Genomic DNA, 27,657 nt, shown 5'->3' on the forward strand with positions numbered 1-27,657 from the left:
GGGTGAGGAGTCCAGAGACCCAGGACCTTCCTGAGTTCCAGGCCACATGTCAGGCACCTTAGAAATACCTGTTCGCAGAGGTCCCACCGTACTGGACATGGAAGGACAAACTGCGGCGGGATAAAAAGGAAAGTAGGAGCCCGAACGACTCCCACCTGCGCCCCCTGACAAGTGGCAGGCGGGGCAACCAGGTAGCAGATGGGCACAGAGAGAAACGGTCCCTGAGGGGCGCCCGGCTCCCAGGCGAGCCCCTAAAACACCGATCCCGCCTCCCGCGTGCCTTCTCCGCACCTGAAGGCGCCTCGGCCTGCGCGACGTTCCAGAGGCTTCCCCGGAGGCCGGGCCCCCCCTCCGCCCGCCCGCGCCCGGAGCCCGCAGCCCCGGCGCCGCCGCACTGGGCGCTGCAGCTGCGCGGACGACGCAGCCCCGCGCAGGAGGCCGCCCGCTCCCGGCCCGGCGCGCTCCCCATGGCCCTCGGGCCGCCGGCCCCGCGCCCAGCCCCGCACAGCGCCCGCGGGAGGCACGATGCCCAACGGCCCCGGCCGCGGCCAGACTCTTAAGATGTCCCTGCCCCGGAGGTCGTGGACCCGCACGTCCGTAGGTGAGAGCGGGGGCGCGGAGAGGGGGGACGGTCCGGGCTGGGGGTGGGGAGAGGGCGGGGCGGGGTGGGGTGGGGAGGGGATGGTCCGGGCGGGGGGGCGGGGCGGGGGGAGAGGGCGGGGGCGCGGTCAGGACCCAGCGCCCCGCCCCCCGCCCGCCCCCGCGCCCCCGCCCCGCCCCCGCTGGGGGCTGGGCGCCGCGACACCAGGGAGGCCTGGGCCGGGGGTGGGGACACGGTCAGAGTCCGGGCGCCGGGCAGGTCTTGTGAGGGCGGCCCCCACCCTCCCCACCCCCCCGCCCGCCATCGTCCCCCCGCCGCCGGTGCCCGTCCCCACCGCGGTGGGTTCGGGGCGGTTTCCGCACCAGCCTCTCGCCCCTGCCGCCTCGCCGCGCGTTTTGCTGCAGAGCTGGGGGGTGGGGCGGCGGGACACCCCAGCTTTGTGACTCCCTGGGGCCCCGGGGCCTCGCGCAGCGACGCTCCAGCCGGTGACCCTCCCCCCTCCCTGGGGACGCCCGGGCTGGGCCTCGGAGGCCGGTCTTTTCGAGCCACACGCCCGGTGCCCCCAGGGCGGCATGCCGTCCGCTCGCAGCCTTAGGCGCCGTGTTGCGTTCGTTTTGTAGCATGTTTAGGGACCCCGGCCTTGTTGAGCTGGATGTCACGTGATTGTGATACTTGATGGGCTGTCGACACCCTTAGGGAATGAGAGGTGGAAAGGGATTAGATTTCATTCCGTTTCAGGACTCTTGGCAAGTTTGTAGGTCCATCTCTGATACGAGGAAGGTACAGGGTTTGCGGTTTGGAGCTGGGGTCGCTTGGAATCGTGGGTTTTGTTTGCTCTCTTGGAGAAAATAGGCCTATAAAAATAAGTGACTTTCCTATTCCTGTAGTTGAATAATGTGAGAGGAAAACAACTTATCAGACAGTTTAGACCAGTGTTTTGTAAACCTGAGTAACGTAAGGCCGCCTTCAGAGACATTTGCGGAGAATCCCAGTGTCAGAGGCTCCCAGGGCTGACGCGCTCAGGCTAGACCTGCTGCGGGGAGCCCGGTTGGGGGGCGGGCGCCGTCCAGGTGCCAGATGGTCCCCGCGTCGGTGCCAAGGTGTACGTGAGGGCACAGCTGCCCTGTGTTAGGAGGTAGAGCCCGCAGCATTTGCTCATGCTTGGGCTGTGGGGTCTCAGTGAGAGCGGAGACGCAAAGATGGCTCGAGGGGTTTTGGTCCGAGAAACTGGAAGGATGTACCCTTTACTGAGATAGGGAGAGCTGCAGGAAGAGAAGGTTCTCCTTTTGGCGGGGGTGGTGGTCAGGAATTTGGCTTTGAACGTGTGAATCAGGCGGGTGTCCAGACCAGAGAAGGACGTTCACGATGGCCCACGGGCCCAGCAGGACGGGCTCTCAGGACGGGTGTGTAACCACGCCTCACACGGGCCCCAGTCTTGGAAGAGTCCCGAGTTTGTCTTCATGCTCTGCTCTTGCTATGTTGGGGGTCTTACTGATTTTTGAACAGGGGGCCTGCGTTTTCATTTGCCACTGGGCCCTGCCGCTTACGTGATGTGTATCCACGTGGCCAGAAAGAGAGGGGTCCTTGTGCAGAGCCCTGGGCACTCCAGCATTTCAAGGTCAGGAAGATGAGGGCAACAGCAGGGGGGCTGTGAGGATGGCCAGTGAGCTCGGAGGGAACCCGAGAGGCGGTGTCCAGGAAGCCGGGGTGTCCAGCTGGGCCCAGCATTACCAAGCGCTCAGGACAGCTGAGGCTTGAGAACCGCCCATTTCTTCAGCAGTGGACGACATGGGTGACCTTGAGGGGAGCTGATTGTGTGTAATCACAGGGAAGCCTATCTGTAAGAGCAGCTTCAAGAGAGACTAAGAGGACAGGTATTGGAAACAGCATGACCGGAAAACTCTTTTGGGTGAATTTTGTAACTGGGGGCGCGCGGCGGGGAGCACAGTGAAGGGTCACTGAAGGAGGATATGAGTTCTAGAAGGCTGTTTTAAGGCGAAAGCTACTGTTGCACAGTTGCTGGCATGAAGGTCAAAGGCAGGGCATTACAGGGAGAAGGAAGGGCAGGGATCTGAGATCCACGGTGGGTGGCAGCAGCATCAGGGCGGAGCAGTGCGGGCATGTCCAGAGGGGGAGGGGGAGGGGGAGGGGCTTCGCTGACGGATAGGCTGTGAGTTCAGGAAGACAGGGAGGAAGGTTTTAAGAGACGGTGGTCTGTTTGGGGTATTTACACATTGTGTGAGGAAGCGGGCGACCTGGACAGTGTGGGCTCCCAGGGGGCAGGCATTTGAACTTGGGTAAAGGGCCTGCTGGGATCAGTTTGGACGACAAAGACGGCAGATGGAAGTGGGGGAGGAGCTGTGAGGGCTGCGAGGGAGGGTCCTGAGCTCTGAGGCCTCTTCTTTCCACTCGACAGAGTGGCGAGGCCTGGACAGTAGCCCTGTACTCCTCCACGGGTATTTTTAAAAGAGCCTTTTCTGAAAACAAAACCATCCTGTTAGGATTTTGGTTAAAGTTGCATTCAATTTGTAGATTAATCTGGAGAGAAGAGACATTTTAAAAATGTTGAGCCTTCTTTTAATTTATTTTTATTTTGGGCTGTGTTGGGTCTTCGTTTCTGTGCGAGGGCTTTCTCTAGTCGCGGTGAGTGGGGGCCACTCTTCATCGTGGTGCGCAGGCCTCTCACTGTCGTGGCCTCTCTTGTTGCAGAGCACAGGCTCCAGACGCGCAGGCTCAGTAGTTGTGGCTCGCGGACCTAGTTGCTCTGCGGCATGTGGGATCTTCCCGGACCAGGAATCGAACCTGTGTCCCCTGCATTGGCAGGCGGATTCTTAACCACTACGCCACCAGGGAAGTCCCCAAAATTACATTTTCAATTGGTGTTGCCGGTGCCTAGCAAAGGTTTTGGGGTTTTATATTGACTGTGTACCCAACAACCTAGTGAACAGTCTTATGAATTTTGATAGTTACGGATTCTCTAAATTTTTCAAGTGTAGACATTATCTGCAAATAATAATTTCATTTCTTCCTTTGTAATTGTTATAACCCTTATTTTTCTTATCTGATTATATTTGCTAGTACTGACAAAAGTTTACCAGAAGTGCCCTTTCTGCTTTGGTCTTAGAACGTTAAAGGGAATGCTTGCAGAATTTCATGCTTCTAGAGTATGATATTTGCTCTGAGCAGTTGGTAGTTGTATTACACTAGGGAGGTGCTCTTGTATTCCTACCCATTACTCAGTTCATTAAGGGCAGAGGCTGATTTACTGTGTACCTTGAAGATAATCATAAGGGACCAGGAAGATACTAAAGATTCCTGGTGGCTGTAGAGAGTGTCTTCCTTTTGTCTCTGGATCTTTGTGTTCATTAAAAGTGAATCATGGGGGCTTCCCTGGTGGCGCAGTGGTTGAGAGTCCGCCTGCCGATGCAGGGGACGCGGGTTCGTGCCCCAGTCCGGGAAGATCCCACATGCCGCGGAGCGGCTGGGCCTGTGAGCCATGGCCGCTGAGCCTGCGCATCCGCAGCCTGTGCTCCGCAACGGGAGAGGCCACAGCAGTGAGAGGCCCGCGTACCGAAAAAAAAAAAAAAGTGAATCATGGCACACCTGTCAGAATGGCTGTAACGAAAACTGCTGACATCACCAAATCCTGGCCAGGGTGCAGAGAAACTGGATCCCTCATCCGTTATTGCTGGGCAGGTGAAGTGGTCCAGCCACTCGGGAGAAAAGGTTGGCAGTGTCTTCCAACGCTGAACCTGCAGTGACCATTTGACACAGCACTTGTACTCTTGGGCATTTATTCCAGGGAAACAGAAACTTACCCTCACACAAAAACTTGTACTTCAACATTCACAGCAGCTCTACTCCTAATCACAAGAAACTAGATGTCCTTCAGGGGCTGGATGATCGAACAAAAACTGGTGCGTCCACAGCACGGAACACTGCTCGGCAATAAACAGGAACCACTACAGCAGCTTGGGTGGAGCTCCAGAGAATTGTGCTGAGAGAAAAAGTCCAACCACGAAAGGTTATATACTGTCTGATCTCACTTATGTAACGTTCATGAAATGACAACAGCATAGAAACGGAGGGCAGATTAGTGCTTGCCAGGGGTGAAGGAGGATGCAGGGGTGGGAAGGATGTGAGGGCAACGCGAGGATCCTTGTGCTCATGGGGATGTTCTGTGTCTTGACTTCCTGCATATCGGTATCCTGGCTGTGATGTTGTCCTGTAGTTTTGCAAGATGGCGCTGTCGTGGGAAACTGGGTAAAGGGTACACAGACAGTTCAGTGTCATTTCTTAGAACTGCATGTGCATCTGAAATGGTCTCAAAATAGAAAGTTTAATATACAAAAGTAAAGCACAGTCATTTCTCATCAAATAAACTAGTTAACTGTTACGTTTCAGGTCTTGTCGTGTACTCCAATTGAAGACATATGAGTTATATCATTGTAATTTCATCGATAGGATGTTCCCTCAGGGCCATTAAGTTGTAGAGCACCTATTCTAGAACACCGCTGAGCCTCTGTGTTGGATGGATGTCACTCTGCCCGTCCATCTCTTCTGCCCTCTCCTGTCTTCAAAGGTGGTTTTAATTTTTAATTTTGTTTTGTTTTAAAAGGCATTCCTACGTGGGCCTAGTTTTCCCCTAACGAGCATTCCTACTGGTCTTCAAAGGTGGTTTTAAGTTTTAATTTTGTTTTGTTTTAAAAAGCGTTCCTACATGGACCTAGTTTTCCCCTAACAATCTGACCCAAGTTTCAAGGGAAGAATGAGGAGAATTGGGGCAGCTGAAAGGGCGAAGAGCTCAAATGTAAGGGCTGGAAGGGATCTCAGAGTTCATCCCCTCATTTCACAGAAGAGAAAAGCAATCCAGTTGTGTCTTGTTTGCTGGTCAGCTTCTGGTAGGACCAGGTAATTTCCGAAGCCAGGGTGCTTTCCACTGTTTCCAACCTCCCTAGTTCAATATCAGACCTGCATTCACAGAACGAATTCGTTCATTCTATATTCTTTTCTCTTCCTCAAGTGGAAATAAAGAACTGGGTCTAATTTCTTCCATTTTTTTGTACTATCTATCCTGTGGGTACTCAATAAATACAGATTTGACCGAGCTTTGTCATGGATTATTTTTGGACTTGATCTAAGGGTCTGGATTGTGTTTGGAAGAGTCTTAGAGCTCGTGTATATGGGATTTAAAACATCGGGCCCTCAGGTTAGAGAGAAGTGGATTTAAATTCTGACACCGTCATTTGCTACCTGTATGACATTAAAAAGCTTCCTCTGCTTCCGTCACCGATAAGGACGAAAATAAATTTTGTAGTTCACGGGATGGTTGTGATTAGCGAGTAACGTGCATAAACGTGCGCGCGTGCATTACTCGACCCATTGAGAGGGCTTTATGATACGGTCGAGCTCGTATCGACAACATATCTGACCTTTCTCATGCTGCCCGTCATCAGCTAAGGTCAACTCCACCACCTAGACACTTACCCTGCAAACAGCAGAATTGGCAAAAACTTCAGTTGTCACTGTTTTCCCGTCTCCATCGTATGATGGAGGCCTTAACTAGGAGATGACTGCATAGTCATCACTGGAGAATTTGTGTTCTTTTTGTGTCATTATTGGGTGTATGTGATTACCCAGCTAGCGCTCTGATTATGGCTAGAGTTTCCATCCTCTGATGTCTCTGAAGGTTGTCACCTTCCATGAGGAGTAGTCCTGCCTCCAAGGTCGTTTTTTATCCTGCAGGGTCAATAAACACCTCAGTTGATGGCTTCCGTTATCTCATCATTCATTGATTTTATTTTTACAGTGAATGTTTTATCTTAAACCCTCATCTGACCGAGGTGCCGGCTAGACAAATTAAAATGATTCTCTAAATAATTAAGATTAAGTTAAAATAAAGTTCAAGTTAAGTTAGAATTATTCTCTAAAAAGTTTTCAAACATTGATGGGAGGGTTTGTACAGAGCACCTTTAAAGATGGGTCTGTTCCTTTCCTCCCTGAATCTTGACATTGACTAAATATAACCTCTGGTCAATACCACACTGCATACAAGGTATTATTTACATCCATTTAGGTGTTAAAAGTGCTTAGAGCAAATGTTAACACCCATTAAGAAAGGCTAAAAATAAGAGTGATCTCATATCCGTGCCCTGGGAGTTTCTCCCCATTATCAAGGGGCAAACGCAGAAGCAGGACCTTGGAGAGAGCCCTCACCTGGAAGTGAGGATGGCTGGTTGCACCTGCAGATACCCTGACAGCGCAGAGGGACACAGTCCCACGGGCACAGCTGCCTGGGTCTGCCCGCTAGCTGTGTTCCCCAGAGTGCACGTGCCGTTCATTCATCAGCAGTGGTCGTGGAGGCTCACTGTGTCAGAAGTGTGCGTGCACATGTGTGTGTGTGTGTGTTGTTTCCGTGTGCAGGTCTCTTGCTCTCACAGTTCATCTCTTACCTTGCTCACTGCCTCTCTGTAAGAATCGAAATCTGATGTATCATCAAATTTCACCCTAAAAAGCAATCTAATCCCGATTAACTCTGATCTCGAGGTTTTCCATTTGCAAGGACGTTTTCCAGTCTCTTGTAATCTCACGCCAAATAATAAGCGAATGGCACATTTCCCACATTTTGATGGAGCGTTTGGGAGCCCCTTTTCCCTTTTCCGTCTCTGTGTTAGCCGTCAATGGCACTGAGGATGCCAGGATTACTGCAGTATTTTTAAATTTTTTTTACTGCAGTATTTTAAGCACGTCACCGAGACTGATCACATGGGGAACTAGGGTAAGCGAACAGCATGAGGAGTCAGCACTTCTCTGTTCTGACATTTGAAATCTCATTCCAGACCCTAAGTACAAAGACGCTTGCTTTTCCCCCAGCTTAGATGACACCTTCCTACCAGGGAGATGTTCATTCATATTCAAAGGGGGAAAGAGCTCACTGCTGGGTGATTGATTTATTCAGGTCAGGGCGCTGCAGGATCAGGCCTCTTATCAACTATTTTTAGCCTCATCAAGATTATCCTTGTTTAAGACTCTTTTCCATTTTCTTTTTATTTTCTGTATTCTAAATGCACTGAGGAAACATAACTTTGGTTTTAGAGCTACAGAATTTAAAAAAAATTTTTTGTTGAAGTATAGTTGATTTACCATGTTGTGTTAAGTTTGCTGTACAGCAAAGTGATTCAGTTATACATGCATATATTCTTTTTCATATTCTTTTCCATTATGGTTTACCACAAGATATTGAATATAGTTCCCTGTGCTCTCCAGTAGGACCTTGTTGTTTATCCATTCTCTCTATATATACTAGTTTGCATCTGCTAATCCCAACCTCCCAATCCTTCCTTCCCCCACCCCTGTCCCCCTTGGCAACCACAGGTCTGTTCCTTATTTCTGTGAGTCTGTCTCTGTTTCATAGATAGGTTCATTTGTGTCATATTTTAGATTCCACATATAAGTGGTATCATATGATATTTATCTTGCTCTTTCTGACTTACTTGGTATGATAATCTCTAGGTCCATCCATGTTGCTGCAAATGGCATTATTTCATTCTTTATTATGGCTGAGTATATATATATATACACCACATCTTCTTTATCCATTCATCTGTTGATGGACATTTAGGTTGTCCATCTTTAAACCCCCAAAGATGTAGTTGCTATATATCTAGCAAACAAGCTGCGTGATCTTCTGTCCTGTGGAATCTCAGGGGACTCACTCAGCAGTGGAGTGTAGCCTGACCAAATCGCTAGAAGTGTACGATCATGCGGTTTCTGTTGTGTCCCCTGCCCTGCCTGTCCCTTCCCCAAAGTACCTGAACTGTTCATTTTTACTGGTTCAGGTAACAAATAGATGCTCTGGGTCCATTCTGCGCTCGTGTGCACATGGACCCTTCCTGATGCTTGGGAATGCGTTACTCGGCTCTGCTTCTGAGTTAGGGTTCAGGCACTTTTTTCGGGGGGGGAACACCACCGTGGGTAGGTGACTGAGAAGGGGCCTCCCGTGAAAATGAATCGGGCTGGACGGAAACACAGGGCATAAGTGAAGACTGCGAACAAAGCGCACAGTTGGGGGCTGCTGCAATATCCCAGATGGGAAATAACGATGGCCTGAACCAGGGCAGCATCAGAGATGAAAAAGGGAGGGTGACTATGGAAACATGAGCTGGAGAGCTGGACACCAGGCAGGTGAGCGGCGAGGGAGGAGGTTTCTGGTAGTGGGCAAGTAGAAAGCTGTATTTCCATCTTGCTGGTCCGATATTTGTCCTTCAGGGGGCTCAGGATATCTGCACAGAGTCAGACGTTATCAAAGCTGAAGGCATCCCTCTAGGTCTGTGCCATCCAGTGTGGAGCCGCCAGGCGCACAGGGCTGCTGGGCACAGTGAATGTGAGTCAGAAGCAAAGCTTCTTTTTTTTTTTTTTTTTTTTGCGGTACGCGGGGCTCTCACTGCTGTGGCCTCTCCCGTTGCGGAGCACAGGCTCCGGACGCGCAGGCCCAGCGGCCATGGCTCACGGGCCCAGCCGCTCCGCGGCATGTGGTATCTTCCCGGACCGGGGCACGAACCCGCGTCCCCCGCATCGGCAGGCGGACTCCCAACCACTGCGCCACCAGGAAAGACCAGAAGCAAGCTTCTTATAAGCAGAAAGTACACGCTGGATTTTGAAGACTTATTACGAAAACGGAATGTAAAACGTTCATTAATAATATTTTATGCGTGTTATATATTGAAATAATATTTTGGGTATGTCAGGTTTAATAAAAAATATATCATTAAAATGATTTTCCGTGTTTCTTCTTTTTAGTGTGGCTACCGGAAAATTTCAGATTGCATATGTTTAAACGTTGCATTCTATTTCTGTTGGACAGCACGATGAGAGATCATCTTGTCCAAACAGTTTCAATCGACTGTCCATGGAATTACAGACTTTCAGGAATAAAATCATCCAGCAGTCCATCACCCGCATTTCCAGGCGGGGGAAGCAAGGCTGGGAGGGGTGAAGCCAGGACCCGCCGGGGCTCCAGGGATGCTGATGGAGACCACGGCCTGTGTCTCCGGGCTCTGGCTGTGTTCTTGTCAGGGTTGTTTTGTCTTCCTCTTACACTGAGTGAAAATCCTCCCCTGGGCACAATCTAAGATCCACCTAGAATTAATTTGGAAAACGAACTGGGTCATAATACTGCAAAGTCCTACTGTATTTCTTTGAACCTAATGTCTCATAAAACCTAGTTGCTTGAGAGTCTTCGTCGTCAGATATTATCCGTTGATCTTTGCAGGGAGGATCTTCAGACGTTATAGACTTGCGATTTATGGTGGAAGGAACTGACCACGTGCTGCTCTGTCCGGGGAGAGCAGCTGGCTCTCTTCACAACCAGCGGCATCGTCTTCCCAGAGGCCAGTCATTAATTGGCGTTGAGTTGGGTTTTTTTTTTTTTAAGCAACACATTTTTAAAATGTTTCCCTCTTAGTGTCTATTTTCTCCGTCACATATTACTTTCTTCAATGAGGGTCCCAGAAAAAAATGGAAGAAGTAGATAGGAAAGAAAAAAAATCCAAGTAGGTAATGTTCAAACACCATCAGGCTGTGAGTGGTACTGAGTCTTACTGAGAAAACAGGGTAAGTTTTATTACTGGGGGATGAAGTGAGACTTTGTAGGTTGTTCATGACTTTGAGTTTTTAGGAATTTCTTCTAAGCTACACTGATGAAACTTTGGGCAGTGATCATATGTACAGTGCTGGTACCCCAGATGATGCTTGTGTTGTTATTGGTGGTCTGATAAGTTGCATCAGTGGTGTGTGGGTATTTTGCTTTAGGGATAGGATTTGACTCTTAGTCGGTAAGTCTGTATAATGAAGAGCTGTGCGGTCTGCAGTCTGTGATTTCAGTAGAGATCTGGGCTTTATGGGTGTGTCTGTGGAGTACGGCAAGGTGCTCAGGGTGGGAGTGGTGTTCTGTGCTTCCAAGTCCCTCATCCAGGCTCTTCTATGCAGGATGGTGTGTTGACAGGACAGCAGTATTATACTGAGGCCAGGGAGGTGGCATCTGGGATGTGATGACGTGTGTGTTAACTCTGAAGTTAGTGCTGTAGGGTCACATGGTGACAAATATGTAGTGATCTGCATCCCTGCCCACTGTGGTCCGCTAACTCGTTCCCCTCCGCCACCCCCAGCCCCTGCCAACCACTGATCTTTTTTACTGTCTCCATAGTTTTGCCTTTTCCAGAATATTCTTTTGTTGGAATAATACAGAATGTAGCCTTTTCAGATTGGCTTCTTTTGCTTAGTGATATGCATTAAAGGTTCTTTTCATGGCTTATAGCTCACTTCCTTCCTTCTTTCCTTCCTTCCTCTCCCCCTTCCCCTCACCCCGCTGCACAGCGTGACTTGCAGTATCTCAGTTCCCCCACCAGGGATCGAAGCCACGCCCCCTACAGTGGAAGCGCAGAGTCTTAACCACTGGACTGCCTGGGGAGTCCCTCCTTCTTTATTTCTTTCTTTTTTTTCATTAAATTTATTTATTTTTGGCTGCGCTGGGTCTTCGTTGCTGCGCACGGGTTTTCTCTGGTTGTGGTGAGCGGGGGCTACTCTTCGTTGCGGTGCGCGGGCTTCTCATTGCGGTGGCTTCTCTTGTTGCGGAGCACAGGCTCTGTGCACGCGGGCTTCAGTAGTTGTGGCTCATGGGCTCTAGAGCGCAGGCTCAGTAGCTGTGGCGCACGGGCTTAGTTGCTCCACGGCATGTGGGATCTTCCCGGACCAGGGATCGAACCTGTGTTCCCTGCATTGGCAGGCAGATTCTTAACCACTGCGCCACCAGGAAAGCCTGTGGGCAGGCTTTTGTGTCTGGCTTCCTTCACGTACTGCCTTTGTGGTTCACTCCTGTCTGTGGTGTCATCCCTGTGTATCACTGACAGGTATTTTCTTGCACGGATGTACCACAATCTGTTTATCCGTTTACCTGGTTATCCTCAGTTATGTCTCAAAGGCTGTATAGATCTAGATGGAGGTGGTGGTGGGAGGGGACAGGGCAATTTGGAGGTAAAGCGGCATGAGATAGAATAGAGTGAGTTTCTGAGGTACATCCTGCCTCTGGGCAGAACCAGTAACAGAGAGGAAGACTCTTGAATGGGAGGATTAGTCTGCATTTTTATTATTGATAAATTCAGCTCAAGCATTTTCTCCCTCTTGTACTCCAACCAGCAGTAATTGTCCCCTACCCTGAACTCCTATCATTCTGTCTATTTTTTCCCATCCATCCATTTGTCCATCGATCCGTTCTTCCATCAATTATTTACATATTCTAAAGCACAGGAAAATATATTCACCATAGCTAATTATTAGAGAAATGCAATCAAAACCACAAGGAGGTATCACCTCACACCAGTCAGAATGGCCATCATTTAAAAGTCTACAAATAACAAATGCTGGAGAGGGTGTGGAGAAAAGGGGACCCTCCTCACTGTTGGTGGGAATGTAAATTGGTGCAGCCATTGTGGAAAACACTATGGAGGTTCCTCAGAAAACTAAAAATAGAATTACCATATGATCCAGCAATCCCACTCCTGGATATAGATCCAGACAAAACTATAATTCAAAAAGACACATGCACCCCTATGCTCATAGCCGCGCTGTTTACAATAGGCAAGACATGGGAACAACCTAACTGTCCATCGACAGATGAATGGATAAAGATGTGGTACATGTATACAATGGAATACTACTCAGCCATAGAAAAGAACGAAATCATGCCATTTGCAGCAACATGGCTGGACCTAGAGATTATCACACTAAGTGAAGTAAGTCAGAAAGAGAAAGACAAATATCATATGATATCACTTATATGTGGAATCTAAAATATGACACAAATGAAGCTACCTATGAAACAGAAACAGAATCATGGACATAGAGAACAGACTTGTGGTTGCCAAGGGGGAAGGGGGTTGGGAGAGGGATGGAGTGGAAGGTTGGGGTGAGCAGTTGTAAACTTTTATATATAGGTTGGATAAACAACAAGGTCCTACTGTATAGCACAGAGAACTACATTCAATATCCTATGATAAACCCAAAACGAAAAGAATATATATATCAACATGAACGTATATATATGTGTAACTGAATCACTTTTCTGTACAGCAGAAATTAACACAACATTGTAAATCAACTATACTTCAATTAAAGAAACTATTTAGTTATTCTGTTTATTCATCATTCAGCAACATTTGTTGAAGGCCTCCAAAGTGCCAGGCGCTGAGCTGTGATCGGGTTAAACAAACAACATCATAATCCCCGACCCCTAGAAGTTCTTAGTCTAGTGAAGGACATGGCAGGAAGGTCAGTTAACAAAACGCTATCCTAGAAGGATTTAAATTACTTAACTCTCCTTGTGGGTCCTTGAAGGCAGGAGGCTCACCTTACCTCTCTTTCAGTGCGTTGAACATCGTAGGCATTAAACAAGTGTGAAAGATAATTTAAGTTGAAGCCCTTTGGGTTAGTTCTGCTCTTTGGGAAAGAAAAGAAACCTACTTGTATCGATGTTTACGTTGTTGTCCTTGCAGGATGCCGTGCAGAAGGTGTCCTGGCCATGGTGGGCACCCTGGAGCAGCCTGTGTTAGGGGATGCAGAGCTCAGGGAGGATCACAGTGGGCAGCAGGGACCTTTTCCTCAATACCTGTTCGTGGTTGAGAACGTGCTTTGCAAAACGCCAGCAAGCAACCGTCTATCATAATGTACAATATATAAGTACACGGATTTAAAAATAAAGCTATCAGATTCCGTTGCACGGAGGAGTAGCCAGCATGTCCCTGGTTCCACTTTTTTAGTGCTGAGTCCACACAACGTGAGGTGTAGTCAGGCTCAGGCCCCCATCTGGGGAACAGAAACACTGGCCGGCTGGCGCCGTGGATTCGCCGTGGAGTCTGGGGTGTGGCGCTGGGGGCTGGACAGTGGCCGCCACCGGCTAGAGTGAGGAGAGGAGGGAGATCTGTATAGATTTAGGTCCCATACAACGTGATACGTTTTACTGAAAGCGTGGGTAAGGTTAAGAGGTGACAGTCTGAGTACACGTGGGTTCTGTTACTGCCCGGCTCCACAACGGGTCTTTTATTATTTAGCGTCTCTTTCTTATGATCACGTCCTCAGCTGTCATTAATTGTTGACTTTTATTCAATTCACTGAACAACGGCCACACTGGGTTTATACAAAGATGAATCGATTAGGCACTTAGTGCCGCCCAGCTGGGAAATGAGACGGGTCCCTACCTGCTCTGAGACGCCTGTTCTTTCCGTAAAATTTGAATATGTTCTTTGCCCTTCCAGCATTAGCAGAGTCATAAGGATAAAATGAAAAGTATGCAGAAGCCCTTTAAAATGGTTCAGTATTATACAAACGAAAGGGATCGTTGTTCTTTTTACTGAAAGCGTTAAAACTGGGATCTGCAGATTACTGGCGTGATGCTGTCATAGAAGCAGCGTTTTCTCCCAGGCTTTGCCTCACCGGCGCAGGTGTTTGTGTCTCTCGGGTTATAAATCGAATCTGGGAAAAAGGCTGCAGCAGTATTATTAATAAACGCTTGCTCGGGCTGTAATAGGAGGCTTTTGTTCCCTTTAAGAGGCAGCCCAAAGCTTTTTCTCCCAAAATAACCATTTTCCGTCCTTATTCTTCTGCTTCAAGCTGTTCTTCTTTTTAGCAGTGAATACACTTTAGGCCAGATTGTGAGTGACAAAGATAAGTGCTTTTTGGTTCAGGGGGTAAAGGCAGCGGGTGTGTGCGAGAGGCAGGAAATCAGCCACGAGCAGGCGTCGTGGCCGCGGGGCCTCTGCCTGTTGGGGGATGTGTCTTTCTGAGTGGGTGAAAGGGCAGGATTGATTGAAAGTGCCCTTTGCAGAGAGCTTGTCTCCCCTGTTGGTTTGCCGGGCTGCTGGCCCCTGGGTCTGCATCAAAACAAGCGGAGGGGGCTTCCCTGGTGGCGCAGTGGTTGAGAGTCTGCCTGCCGATGCAGGGGACACGGGTTCGTGCCCCGGTCCGGGAAGATCCCACATGCCGCGGAGCGGCTGGGCCCGTGAGCCATGGCCGCTGAGCCTGCGCGTCCGGAGCCTGTGCTCCGCAACGGGAGAGGCCACAACAGTGAGAGGCCCGCGTACCGCAAAAAAAAAAAACCGAAAAACAAAACCACAAGCTGAGGACTTGTCTCCGTTTGTCTCATTCTTTGTCTGCCTTTCAGTAGAGGGTGGCTGAGTCAGGCTGGGTGCCAATTCAAGACTAGTGGAAATAGGGTCCTCTGAATTTTAAGTTCCCCACACCCACCTAGAGGGGCTTCCTTGGTAGAATGGTTCTTGTCCCATGAAACAGCCCACCTTGGTTAGTAGTGCTGAGCTGGAGCAGACTGGGGCCGGAGAGAATACGGAAGAAACATCGCTAAGCAGAATTCAGGTTGAGCTGTATGGGTTATAGAGTCAACCTCCACCTTTGCCAGGAGCTCCCCGGGTGACCTGGAATCAGTTTTCATCTTCTCTGCATCCAGATGTTTTCCTTCCAGGCCAGCTTTCTCCAGAGCGAGGTGGGGACTTCCCTCTGTATGTGTGGCCACCATATCTTCCCAGAACCCAACGGGAACACATGGTCTTGAAATATATTTTTCTAACATATACTTATTTTTTAAGGGACTGTCGCCCACTGATTTGAGGCATTTCCTAGCTAGTTGCAGCCATGACACTTTGAAGGTTAGGTTAGAGGAGTAGAGACCTTGAAGTTGGGAGTATCCAGGAAAATCCCACATCTATGATTCTATGACCTGCGTGAAAGGTATCAGTTCACTTTATCACAGATGATAAATCTAGAAGCACAAGGAAGGAGGGGCCACTCATCTGTGTTCTCATCCATCCATTGGGACGCTCGTTGATTACTTGCTGTGTGCAGGCCCTGATGATGTGCTGGGGGGCTGGGGGGATCCAGACGAGCCGACAGGCTTGTTCAGAGCGATGCGTAGGTGCCACGGCAGGGGGGGGAGGGGAGCCCGGGAGGGGGCACCCAGACGTGGCGGCCAGAGGAGGCTCCACGTAAGACTGAGTCGTGTGAAGGAGGGTGTGAGTGACACGAGGGTTCAGGGCACCGGAAGCAGCCTGAGCAGAGCCCTGGAAGGAGAGCCTGCGGGATGGGGGGTGCTGGGCGTGTTCAGTCTGGGGAGCGGGAAAGCCCAGCCCCATTAAACAACTTGAACTTCTTCTGCAAGGTGGTGGAGGATCCTTTGAAGGACTTTAAGGTCCCACAATGGGATTTGCTCTAGAGAGTTTTGACTCTGGTTCCACTCTGGGGAAAGGCTTGGAGAGGAAAGGGATGACGTCCAGGAAACGGTTAACGGGAGAGGAATGCATGGGGGGCACATCCGGGCATGGCAGTGAGGGCGGAGGGATGGGTGCTCACGGGAGAGACTTGATGAGGTGTGGGGATGCGGGGCAGACAGGAGGCCGGCCAGCCAGCCGTGCAGATGTCTGGTCGGGCACCTGGGTGGCTGGGGAGCACGGTGTTAGATGGGAAACCCATGTTGGCAAAGGCTAATTTGTAAGTCGCGGTGTTACCCCTGCCTACCCGGGTTCCAGGGCACAGCAAGCTCGCAGTGAACATTTACTAAATAAAGGAGAGATGGAAGGAACAGCAGTTTCCTCAGATTGCCGTGGTCAAACTACTGTGAAAGTTTAAGGTTTCCATAACAGTTGAAGTTTCCTGCTCTTGAATCCAAGTGGGCCGCCCTCTTCCACCGGTCCCTCCAGAGCAGTAAGTGACCGGAGCAGCTGTGGCTGAGTTCCTCTCTTCTCCGCTGTCAGTGCCTCACCTGAGGCCTCGGTGACATCTGTCTTTGTGGGCAGCCTGGATTGTTTTCACTGTCCAGAACTCTCTGGAGGTCATACATCCTCAAGGACTGCATACTGTGAGAAATCCATGAGCTTTTCCTGTCCGTTTATAGGTGCAATCCTGGCTCTTTCTTGCTGGCCTTAATGTGTCTGGCTGCAGCCTGATGGTTCAGGAATTGGTCCCTCTGTGAAGAAGCAGCGTCCTCCTTTCCGAGGGGCTTTGGGGACCCCGATGTCCAGACCAGGCCCATGTCAGGGGCGGGCAGTAGTGTGGTGACAGCAGAGGCTCGGGCCATCCCATCATGTTCTAGGTCCAAGGTCCCCTGGGAACATGCAAACACTTCTGAAAGGATCAGGCCAGAGAGCAGTTGAGTGAGGATGAGGTGTTGAGGGTGCGGGTCTGCAGGGAGCAAGAAGGATGGTCCTTCAGACTCAACACTTGGCATTTTTCCCCGCCCTGGGCCCAGACTCCTGAGGGAGGGGAAGGCAGTTGGGTTTTATGCTCCCCTTACTCATGACCAAGAGTTAAAATCCACCAGGCAAGGAAGGCGACTTAAAAAGTCAAACTCTTCCAGCTTTCTGTGTCTTGGAAACTGCAATCCGAATCAGCTGCGGTAATACTGAAACAGAGTCTGAATTTGACACTTGTATCCCAAATTCCCAATGACGTCAATAGAACCTCCCTTCCTCTTGAGGTCTCGGGGAATGTATGGGATTGGGAAGTAGGGATTATTTCCTCTATAGGGGGCTTGTGCCAGGGTCTCATGGGGAAGACGACAGCAGCTGTTAAGACATTTCACAGTGGGGACGTGATCGAAAGGCCTGGAAGGAAGTGATTAAATTGAAGAGGGTATTTGTGGCTTCTGTCCCAGGACATGTGCATTTGCACCGGTGGTGGGAGCTGCTGCAGACAGAGCTGGTGTCATCACTCTAATTTTATTAACGCGGAGCTGGTGTCTCTCGTGGCCAAAGATAACGTTTCCACTGACGCCAGAGGGGCGCTCTCTCCCCTGGCATTAACAAGTGTGGTCAGGGCCCCTGGCAAGTCAGCCCTGCCCCTCGGGTCCCGCTGAAACAAGGTGGAGAGCACTGAAGACCCTGCGGGGAACGCCCTGTTTCCGGGGCAGGATCACGTGCGGTGACGTGTTCATCTTGCAGAGAGACATTTTTCCCAGTCTTCCGTCAGTGGATAACTACTTGGTCGCCAGGTTTGTAGTATAGCAAAGTAAAAACTCTCCAAGTATTGTATTCACGTCTTATTAATGAGCTCTATTTATGGGTTTTCTATACTAAGCCGTTACCTTCAACCCTTCTCTCCCCCCAAATATGCTTGACCTGATTTTATGAGGTGGATGGACCTAGAGTCTGTCCTACAGAGTGAAGTAAGTCAGAAAGAGAGAGACAAATACCATATGCTAACACATATATATGGAATTTAAGAAAAAAAATGTCATGAAGAACCTAGGAGTAAGACAGGAATAAAGACACAGACCTACTAGAGAATGGCCTTGAGGATATGGGGAGGGGGAAGGGTAAGCTGTGACAAAGTGAGGGAGTGGCATGGACATATATACACTACCAAACGTAAGGTAGATAGCTAGTGGGAAGCAGCCGCATAGCACAGGGAGATCAGCTCGGTGCTTTGTGACCACCTAGAGGGGTGGGATAGGGAGGGTGGGAGGGAGGGAGACACAAGAGGGAAGAGATATGGGAACATATGTATATATATAACTGATTCATTTTGTTATAAAGCAGAAACTAACACACCATTGTAAAGCAACTATACTCCAATAAAGATGTTAAAAAAATAATAATAATTAAAAAAATTTATTCTATTTATTTTTGGCTGCGTTGGGTCTGTTGCTGCACGCGGGCTTTCTCTAGTTGTGGCGAGCAGGGGCTACTCTTCGTTGCAGTGTGCGGGCTTCTCATTGCTGTGGCTTCTCTTGTTGCAGAGCACGGGCTCTAGGCATGTGGCTTCAGTAGTTGTGGCTCACGGGGTCTAGAGCGCAGGCTCAGTAGTTGTGGCTCACGGGCTTAGCTGCTCCGCGGCATGTGGGATCTTCCCTGACCAGGGCTCAAACACGTGTCCCCTGCGTTGGCAGGCAGACTCCCAATCACTGCGCCACCAGGGAAGCCCTCTTGGCCTTATTTTAAAAGACAGTTTAATTTAGGGAATCCTCATAGCTCTCTCTTGTGCTTTGGAACAGCTCTCATGGTTTCTGGAAACTGATTTTCTGTCTAATAATTTTAATTTCTGATTATAGATGCAGAACAACACTGTGATCCTCTTGGAGTGTTGCACAAGGAACAGCTCAAATATAGACATAATGGGCTTTCTGAAGACATGGGAAGAATTATAACACTTTAATAAAGCACTATTTTGATGCTTGATTTTAGTACCTTCAATTATAGTTTGCAAATTTGTATCTCATCTTATGGAATTGTTATTTGAAAATCTTTTTAAAATTTTTTCTGTTCTCTGACTGTACTGGTGTATGCTCTTTCTTTTTTTTTTTTTTAACATCTTTATTGGGGTATAATTGCTTTACAATGGTGTGTTAGTTTCTGCTTTATAACAAAGTGAATCAGTTATACATATACATATGTTCCCATATCTCTTCCCTCTGCATCTCGCTCCCTCCCACCCTCCCTATCCCACCCCTCCAGGCGGTCACAAAGCACCAAGCCGATATCCCTGTGCCACGCGGCTGCTTCCCACTAGCTATCTACCTTACGTTTGTTTTGATATTCCTGTAAAGCTTACTTTTTCTGCAAACAACAATTTCTGGAAATAACACCAGCAGGCTAGACCCACAGGCTGGCTTTCATCCTGTCTCTGCCGTGATACACTCTGTCTACTGAAGTATTGACTCAGTCTGCAGGCTCAGTACTAATGTCGATTGTGTCTATTTACAGAAAAGGGATTTGCCTGGGCCTCAGTTCTTCTGGGGGAGGAAGGAGACGGTTATGACGTTTGTTTCTCAGTCTGAGCGTGATCATTACAGAGTGTGAAAAATACAAAACGAAAAGACGAGACCTCTGACATCCAGGACTCAAAATCTAAGATGAAAAATTCCAAATAGCATAGCAAATAGCGAGGTGGAAGTAAGACAGAGATGGTCAAATAGATAACCTCCAAGCGTAAATGGAGAAAGTGATTCAAGAGGATGATGTTTTTGGTTTTGTTTTTGTTTTTTTTAAAAAATTTACTTATTTATTTTTTTATCTTTGGCTGCATTGGGCCTTCGTTGCTGCGTGCGGGCTTTCTCTAGTTGCGGCGACAGGGGGCTACTCCTCGTTGCAGTGTGCGGGCTTCTCATTGCGGTGGCTTCTCTTGTTGCAGAGCACGGGCTCTAGGCGCACGGGCTTCAGTAGTTGTGGTGCATGGGCTTCAGTAGTTGTGGCTCGCGGGCTCTAGAGCGCAGGCTCAGTAGTTGTGGCGCACGGGCTTAGTTGCTTCACGACCTGTGGGATCTTTGCGGACCAGGCATCAAATTCGTGTCCCCTGCACTGGCAGACGGATTCTTAACCACTGCACCACCAGGGAGGCCCCGATGATAATGTTTTATTTCGGGTTCTTAGAAGGATAAATCATGACCTTCAGGAAGAGACAAAGGTTTATACCAGGGACGTTGAAACTTGGGTCTAATGTGGTTACTGCCTCTGAATCAGAGGGCAAGTGGGGAAAAACATGGAAAATATTTTTAAAAATTAACATTCACCAAGGAAATAGGATGTACTGCCTTATCTAGAGGAAGGACTATGGGCCTTTAAGTTTGCCAACGGGGGTAGAAAAATTTTTCTGTTGCACCGACACCTGATCGTTTTACAGTGAGTAGCAAGGGCCAGAGAAGCCGCCCCTAGGGCAGCGCTTGTCCAGAATACGTGCGAAGCTTCGTGCAGCGGGGCTTCTGTGCGGCCCCTCCACAGGGCCTTGGTTCCCAGCACACACGGGGCTGTGGCACTTACACGTGCAAATGAGTTTGTGCAGAGGGTGCTTCTAGGGCCTTCTCCCCCTTCGAGAGCATGTTCCCTCCAGTTTCTGAGTGTTGAATTCACTTTGTCTTCAAGACCTGGCCAAAGGCTCTTTCCTCTGGGAAGGGTTTCTCATCAGTGTGGATTTAACTTTTCCCAAAAGCCCCAGTGCACCGTTGTCTATTTCTAGGGAGACGTTCGTTCACTGTCCTATATTGATTTACACTCCGGTCTCTCCCATTGGTTGCTGTATCTTCTTCTCCCTTCTGTTCTCAGTGTCCTGCGCAGCGCACGGCACACTGTAGGCTCTCGGGAAATATTTGCTGGAGGACTAAATTAGCTCGAAGTAAACCGGAAAGATTGGTACCCTCATAAAGCAGACTGTGTAGAATCAGCCCACGGTTTTCAACTCCTCCAGTGAGCAGGGCGGGCGCGTGTTCTGCTAAGCCTGCCGTCAGGACTGGAGGGACGTTCTCTGCCACTGACCAGCCCTGCTGTGGCCTCACCCTTTGTCAACAGGCTGAGCCAACGTCTTCCCAGGAATTGCACTTTGGGAAATTCCAGGAACCGGCTATGCCCTCCACCTGGGCCCACCACTTGCGTCCACGTTTCCCTGACTACTCCCTCCACCATCCTCTTTCCTGCTGTTCTCATCTTCCCGTGTGGGGTCCTGCGAGGTCCATCCAGCTGTTGTCAGCATCCCTGCTTCCTAGTGACTCTGTCTTCCAGGAGTTCTGGGCTCCTATCCCACCCCCCCCCATTAGATACTTCCCTTATCCCTTCTCTAGAAAGCTGCCCATTGGTCAATACTGGCCAAAGACAATGGCTTATTTATAATGTTGTCAAACATAGTTTTTAAAACCCCTCTTATCAGCTTCACACCATCCATCCATTTCAAGGAGGAAGATTTCTTTTGCTAAGATGAAGGTTTTCTCCCCACTCACGCCGTGTCCTCGTCAGCCACAGAGAGGATGTCCGAGGGTGTTTGCACCTGGTTAATGGCTCACAAGAGGCAGCTGGGACCAGGAGGGCACCTGGAGTCTAACATCTGTGTCCTGCTTCTCCACTTACTAGCCTTGTGACTTTCCATAAGGCACTTAACCTCAGCCTTAATTTTTTTACACGTAAAGCAAGGTTAATAGTCCCTGGCTACCTTGGAAAGTCGTCATCTGTCATGTCAGCAAAAATGTTTCCACCATCGGGACTTCCCTGGTTGTGCAGTGGTTAGGAATCCACCTGCCAATGCAGGGGACACGGGTTCAAGCCTTGGTCCGGGAAGATCCCACATGCTGCGGAGCAACTAAGCCCGTGTGCCACAACTACTGAGCCTGAGCTCTAGAGCAAGGGAGCCACAACTACTGAGCCCACGTGCCACAACTACCGAAGCCCGCTCACTCTAGAGCCCGTGCTCTGCCACAAGAGAAGCCACTGCAATGAGAAGCCTGCGCACCGCAACGAAGAGTAGCCCCCGCTCGCCGCAGCTAGAGAAAGCCTGCGCACAGCAACAGAGACCCAACGTAGCCAAAAATAAATTAAAAAAAAAATTGTTTCCACCATCGTTAGGAGAGAGGGCACAGGTGTGCCAAATTCGGCGCCTCCGTCTAGCGGTGCCGAGTCGTAGCTTTGTAGTCATGACCCTGAGAAGATGCTTAGGAGGCACCGTCAAAAAGTTACCACATGATTCTATTTTATGTAAGAAAAGGGTGTGTGTCTGTGTATACGTGTAGGAGAAAGGGGGCAGATCCCGGGAGGACATGCAGTGTGGACGGGGAGTTGGTGTCACTTCCTTCCTGTAGATGGTGGGATTCTGGGTGACCTTTACCTTCTCTTTCTCAGCATTTAAAACAAATTCGTAAAAAGAACTATAAAATTTCCTGACAAAACTCTTCTCCTTCTTGTACTGTATACATGAAACGCAGTTTCCGTCTGCCTGTAGATCGGTTTCTTCTTGCCTGAGACCCAAATGACCGTGTGGATTTCTCTTTAGCGAAATTGGCAGGGCGCGCTGGGAATGGTCTGACTTAAAATACGGGCCACTTTGTAAACTGAAGATTCGCTTGAGTGGGCTTGGGGTGGGACCGGGGGCACTGCACGGACAGACAGACGGCCACGCCAGGGCAGGTACAGGTCGGGTCGTGGAGCTGCGTGGAATATGTGGATGGCCGAGTCCACGCGGGGGTCCTTCAGGGCAGTCGTGCCGGGATGTAGTTAACGATGGGCCGAGTTTACCTGACCGCTCCTGCAGGCCAGTGAGTACACGTAAAGCAGGAACCCAAAGTAGGAAATTGTTTACTGTAAAAAACTATAGCGTAAGCCACAGTGTTCAGGGACTGGGAGTGGTGAAAGGGATTTATTTTTTAATCATGACTTCGTTTCCTGTGGAAACATGATTTGACTGTGCAGAGATCACCTGCTTTCCACAGGCTGGGCTCAGTGTATTAGGTGCCAAAGTGACCCACTTAAGGAAGGCAGAGCTTAGAACTTACCGTCCACCAAGCTGCTGGCCGGGTGTCTGCTGGAGGGCTCAGGAGAGGGGCCTCAGACCCCAGCAAAAGGCAGACATGATCACCTGGGGATGCAGTGCAGTTGGTCGTGGTGGCCAGAGGCAGCAGAGGCCTAGGGACACATGGACTCACAGGGAAGCAGCAAAGCTGGCTGGCCCCCCAGGCTGTGCTGTCTTGGGCCCACAGCATCTGGGCAGGACACGCGTGGGTGTGCCCCCATGATGCCAGATGAATCCATTTGTTAGTTCAGTAAACCCAAACAAAAATTGAACCCTGTGCTAGCTTTTTTTTTTTTTAATAAATTTACCTTATTTTTATTTATTTTTGGCTGCGTTGGGTCTTTGTTGCTGCGCGCAGGCTTTCTCTAGTTGCAGCGAGCGGGGGCTACTCTTAGTTGTGGTGCGCTGGCTTCTTATTGCGGTGGCTTCTCTTGTTTTGGAGCACGGGCTCTAGGCGCACTGGCTTCAGTAGCTGTGACACACGGGCTCAGTAGTTGTGGCACACAGGCTTAGTTGCTCCGTGGCATGTGGGATCTTCCCAGACCAAGGCTCGAACCCATGTCCCCTGCATTGGCAGGTGGATTCTTAACCACTGCGCCGCCAGGGAAGCCCCCTGTGCTCGCTTCTATGTGAAGTACTGTAATAAATAAATCAAGTAGTTTGGTGGGAATATCTTTTATACTTTGCCATCAGACTTACTTTTCAAAAGATTTACAACCTGATTTGATCATCTAAGTTAACAACCGAGTCTGGTTACTATTTTGGTTCTTATTTAGGCTAAAATATAGTGTGGAGTTAAACCCAATTTTTTTTTTTTTTTTTGGCCGCACCACATGGCATGTGGGATCTTAGTTCCCCAACCAGGGATCAAACCTGCACCCCTTGTGGTGGAAGCGTGGAGTCTTAACCACTGGACCTGCAGGGAAGTCCAACCCACTTTTTTTTTAAACAAAAAAATGGAGGCCAGAAATGTTCCTTGACCAGTGATTGTGAGGCTGGCGGGGACCTCGGGAGAGGGCTTCCCACCTGGGGGACTCTCTCCTCCATCGCTTACCCAAGGCCTGGCGGTGCTTTCAGAATAAGGCTCTTCAATTTCTCAAAGGCCTTGCTGTTGCTATCCCTCAGTAACCCTCTGCTTTCATTCGTATTTCTTTGTTTACTAACGAGGGTCATCATTTTCCCACAGGTGGGCTGAAAAATCTTTAAAAGCGGCTGGCGGGCTTCCCTGGTGGCGCAGTGGTTGAGAGTCCGCCTGCCAATGCAGGGGACACGGGTTCGTGCCCCGGTCTGGGAAGATCCCATATGCCGCGGAGCGGCTGGGCCTGTGAGCCATGGCCGCTGAGCCTGCGCGTCCGGAGCCTGTGCTCTGCAACGGGAGAGGCCGCAACAGTGAGAGGCCCGCGTACCGCAAAAAAAACAAAAAAACAAAAAAACCAAGCAGCTGGCCCTCTTCTTGCCTTAGTGACTTCAATGATGAGAGCAGGGGATTGGTCAGTGTTTGCCGTGTGGGATGACCATGACCAGAGAGCAGACCTGTTGGAGAGGAGGAAGCTGGGTGGTCACTGACCTGACTTTGACTTTCAAACTCCGACACTGAGACCCATGGACACCAAATGGCTTGTCAGGGACCAGGGCTGTGATTGGGACTCGAGACCCTTGACGCTGCGACTGTCTTCTTGAAGGACGGTATTTCTAAAGAGAAGTATCAGTTGCATTAAAGTACAGAAGTAAATGTAACACATTTTAGGAGATGCAGCTGGCCGCTGTTTACCCCAGGACAGAATCAGAAGCGTCTATTAATCAGTCCCTGGGATCATCTTACATATGTCGCTTTTCCATAAATTGAGTGCTTCCATGTAGCTAATTGGGTCTTCCTATATGCTAATGACCCTCATTGTATATTAATTCCATGCTGCAAAGTCTCAGAACCACAAATGATGCTGAATGTCATTGCCCGATCTGTGGTTTATTACCTAATGTACATTTTGTTCTCAGAGCGTTGCCCTTGGTTGCTTTTAATTTATTTCCTCCTTGCGTGTCCTCACCACCACCCAGCTGTTATTTTATCTCTTCATTTGTTCTTTTATCAGTTCCTGGTGGCCCAGGGCACGTCAAGCAGGTACTATGTAAATAATTAACCAGGAGAGTGTACATATTTGAAATTTTCAGGGAAGAAGCGAAAGAGTGTAGTACTTTTGCAGATCAAGGAGATGATAAAGATGGATGGTTTCTGGGGAACAGATGCTCTGAATTCCTGCTCCAATACTCATGTGTCTTTTCAGTCCCACTTAGAATTCAGTCTAAAGCTCATGGCGGGTACAGGTCCTCCGTGGCAGGGCCCTGGGGACCTCACTGACTGTCCTGCCACCCTCCTGCTCTTGGCCTGCACGTCCGGCACGTGGCTTCCCCACCAACTTTCAAACGCACCTTTGCATGTGCTCTGGCCTCCGTCAGGATGCTCTGCCCTCATGGGGCTGACTGCTGTTTTCTGCATCTGAAATTGAACTCTGGGCTCACCCTCTATGTCCTTAGCCTTTATGTTTCTTTTGCTGAATTTATGGTAAATGCATCTGTGTGTTATCTGCCCCTCGACTAGATGGCAGGCACCACGAGACAGGCATTGGGTTTTGATCGCTGTTTCTGCTACAGAACACCAGTATTTGTTAAATGAATAACTGGGACCATCTGAGACCGTATTGCGATGATTAAAATTCCTATTAATGCCGAGAGCTTTGCTGCACATTAGGGCTGAAAGGGTGTCGGCCACGCGCAGATCGTTAAATACTAGGGTTTGCTCTCATTGTCCCTCACTGGATTAGTTTGTGTTCCCTCCGCCCCGCCTCCCCAAGCCCCAGCCCCACGTATACAAGCTTATCTATAGATTTCATGTCTCTGGAAGACTCCAGGGCAAGTCCTGGTGCCAGAGTTGGAAGGTGAGCGCCCTCTGTGTTTTCCTCGTGACCTGGCATCTGGCGACAGCAAGCCGAGACAGTGTGTGTAGGTTCGGGGCAGCCCTGTGGTCCAAGTGCTCGTCACCTTGACAGAAAGCTGAGGATCTGGGACTTCCCTGGTGGCGCAGTGGTTAAGAATCCACCTGCCAATGCAGGGGACACGGGTTTGAGCCCTGGTAGTGGAAGATCCCACATGCCGCAGAGCAACTAAGCCCGTGTGCCACAACTACTGAGCCTGCGCTCTAGAGCCCGTGAGCCACAACTACTGAAGCCTGTGTGCTGCAACTACTGAAGCCTGCATGCCTAGAGCCCATGCTCCGCAACAAGAGAAGACACCACAGTGAGAAGCCCGCGCACCGCAACGAAGAGTAGCCCCTGCTCGCCACAAGTAGAGAAAGCCCGCGCGCCGCAACGAAGACCCAACGCAGCCAAAAATAAAGAAATTTATTTAAAAAAAAAGAAAGTGAGGATCTGTCTTCCTCTCCCCAGTTCTCTCAAAATGAGCAGATTCTAACCCCCTCGTGGTCCATTACTGTCATTCTTTGTGTCGCATGACAAGACATACATTGCCCAGGAGAAGCTTGAATTGTCCATAATTCTTGCAGAGTGACTAACTTCAGTACCCCTTATGATTAATCCCTGAGTGGTTTCTTGTCACTTTACTACTTTCTTTTTTTTTTTTTTGCGGTACGCGGGCCTCTCACTGCTGTGGCCTCTCCCGTTGCGGAGCACAGGCTCCGGACGCGCAGGCTCAGCGGCCATGGCTCACGGGCCCAGCCGCTCCGCGGCATGTGGGATCTTCCCGGACCGGGGCACGAACCCGTGTCCCCTGCATCGGCAGGCGGACTCTCAACCACTGCGCCACCAGAGAAGCCCTACTACTTTCTTTTATTCATGCGAGATGCTAACAGCAGCCCCTCCTCTATTTGGGTTGAAAATATTGAGACAGGCACGTATTAGACACCTTGAGGGAAGCAGCACCCAGGGCCCTATTTTGTACCTGTGGCCTGTGTTTCTCATATGATGGGAGGTCTGAGGCCGGTCCTGCTCGGAATCGTCACCAGGCTTAAAACTTGGGCCACCTCAGGGGGCCCGTTTCAGAAACTGGGTTCCAGATGAAGCGATGTCATTTATTAGCTCTTTGTTTCTTTCCACTTGACTGAAGACCCTGTCTTTGTCCCCTGGGGCCTTCTATCCTCAGCTGTACAGAATTCATGGCCATTTCTGGAGGCAGGTGTGATTCTGTTTTCCCCAGTTTAGGCTGAACCCAGCATTTCCTTCTGTCCTCGGCCTGATGGTATAACGGGGTCTCCGCCTTCTGCGACGATGTGTCCTGACCACACGGCAGGTTTCTCCCCCGGTTCTCCCCCACTCCCCGCAAAGATGCCTGGCCCTGTGTCCTGCCTTCTTGGTCTGGGCAAGATTTCATCACAGTCTAGCTCCGTGATCTTGGCCAAGTTACGTTGACATTTTGTCCCACTCCGTTGTTCACCTGTAAGATGAGACGGTTGTATCACACCCTCTGTCAGAGAATTCATTCATCCACAGATATTTATGGGCTATCGCCTTCTCGGACACTGGATAACTCGTCATTGATTGAGTCACTTATTCATCAACTGAAATTTGTTTGGGGAAGAATTTAAGGCAGCCGGGTGCCTTAAATCTGTATTTGCTCTCACAGCATATAAAGCACTTTCACGTACATGATCCCACTTGGATTTCATACCATTTCTGTGAGGCAGGTCATATAGATTGATGAGCTCCATGGTACCGATGGGATAGAAG

The 27,657-nt window shown here is 49.7% G+C and overlaps 1 protein-coding gene across 1 annotated transcript in view; it reads left to right on the plus strand.

Moving 5' to 3' along the window:
- Positions 1-525: 525 nt before the first annotated feature.
- Positions 526-27,657, plus strand: part of LOC141277097 (phospholipid-transporting ATPase IB-like) — a 131,283-nt gene continuing 104,151 nt past the window's right edge. Inside the window, exon 1 of the mRNA XM_073795477.1 lies at positions 526-601. Coding sequence (XP_073651578.1) covers positions 526-601 — 76 coding nt within the window. The remainder of the gene's footprint in view (positions 602-27,657) is intronic.

This window comes from Tursiops truncatus, chromosome 18, assembly GCF_011762595.2.
Source record: "Tursiops truncatus isolate mTurTru1 chromosome 18, mTurTru1.mat.Y, whole genome shotgun sequence".
NCBI lineage: Eukaryota > Metazoa > Chordata > Mammalia > Artiodactyla > Delphinidae > Tursiops > Tursiops truncatus.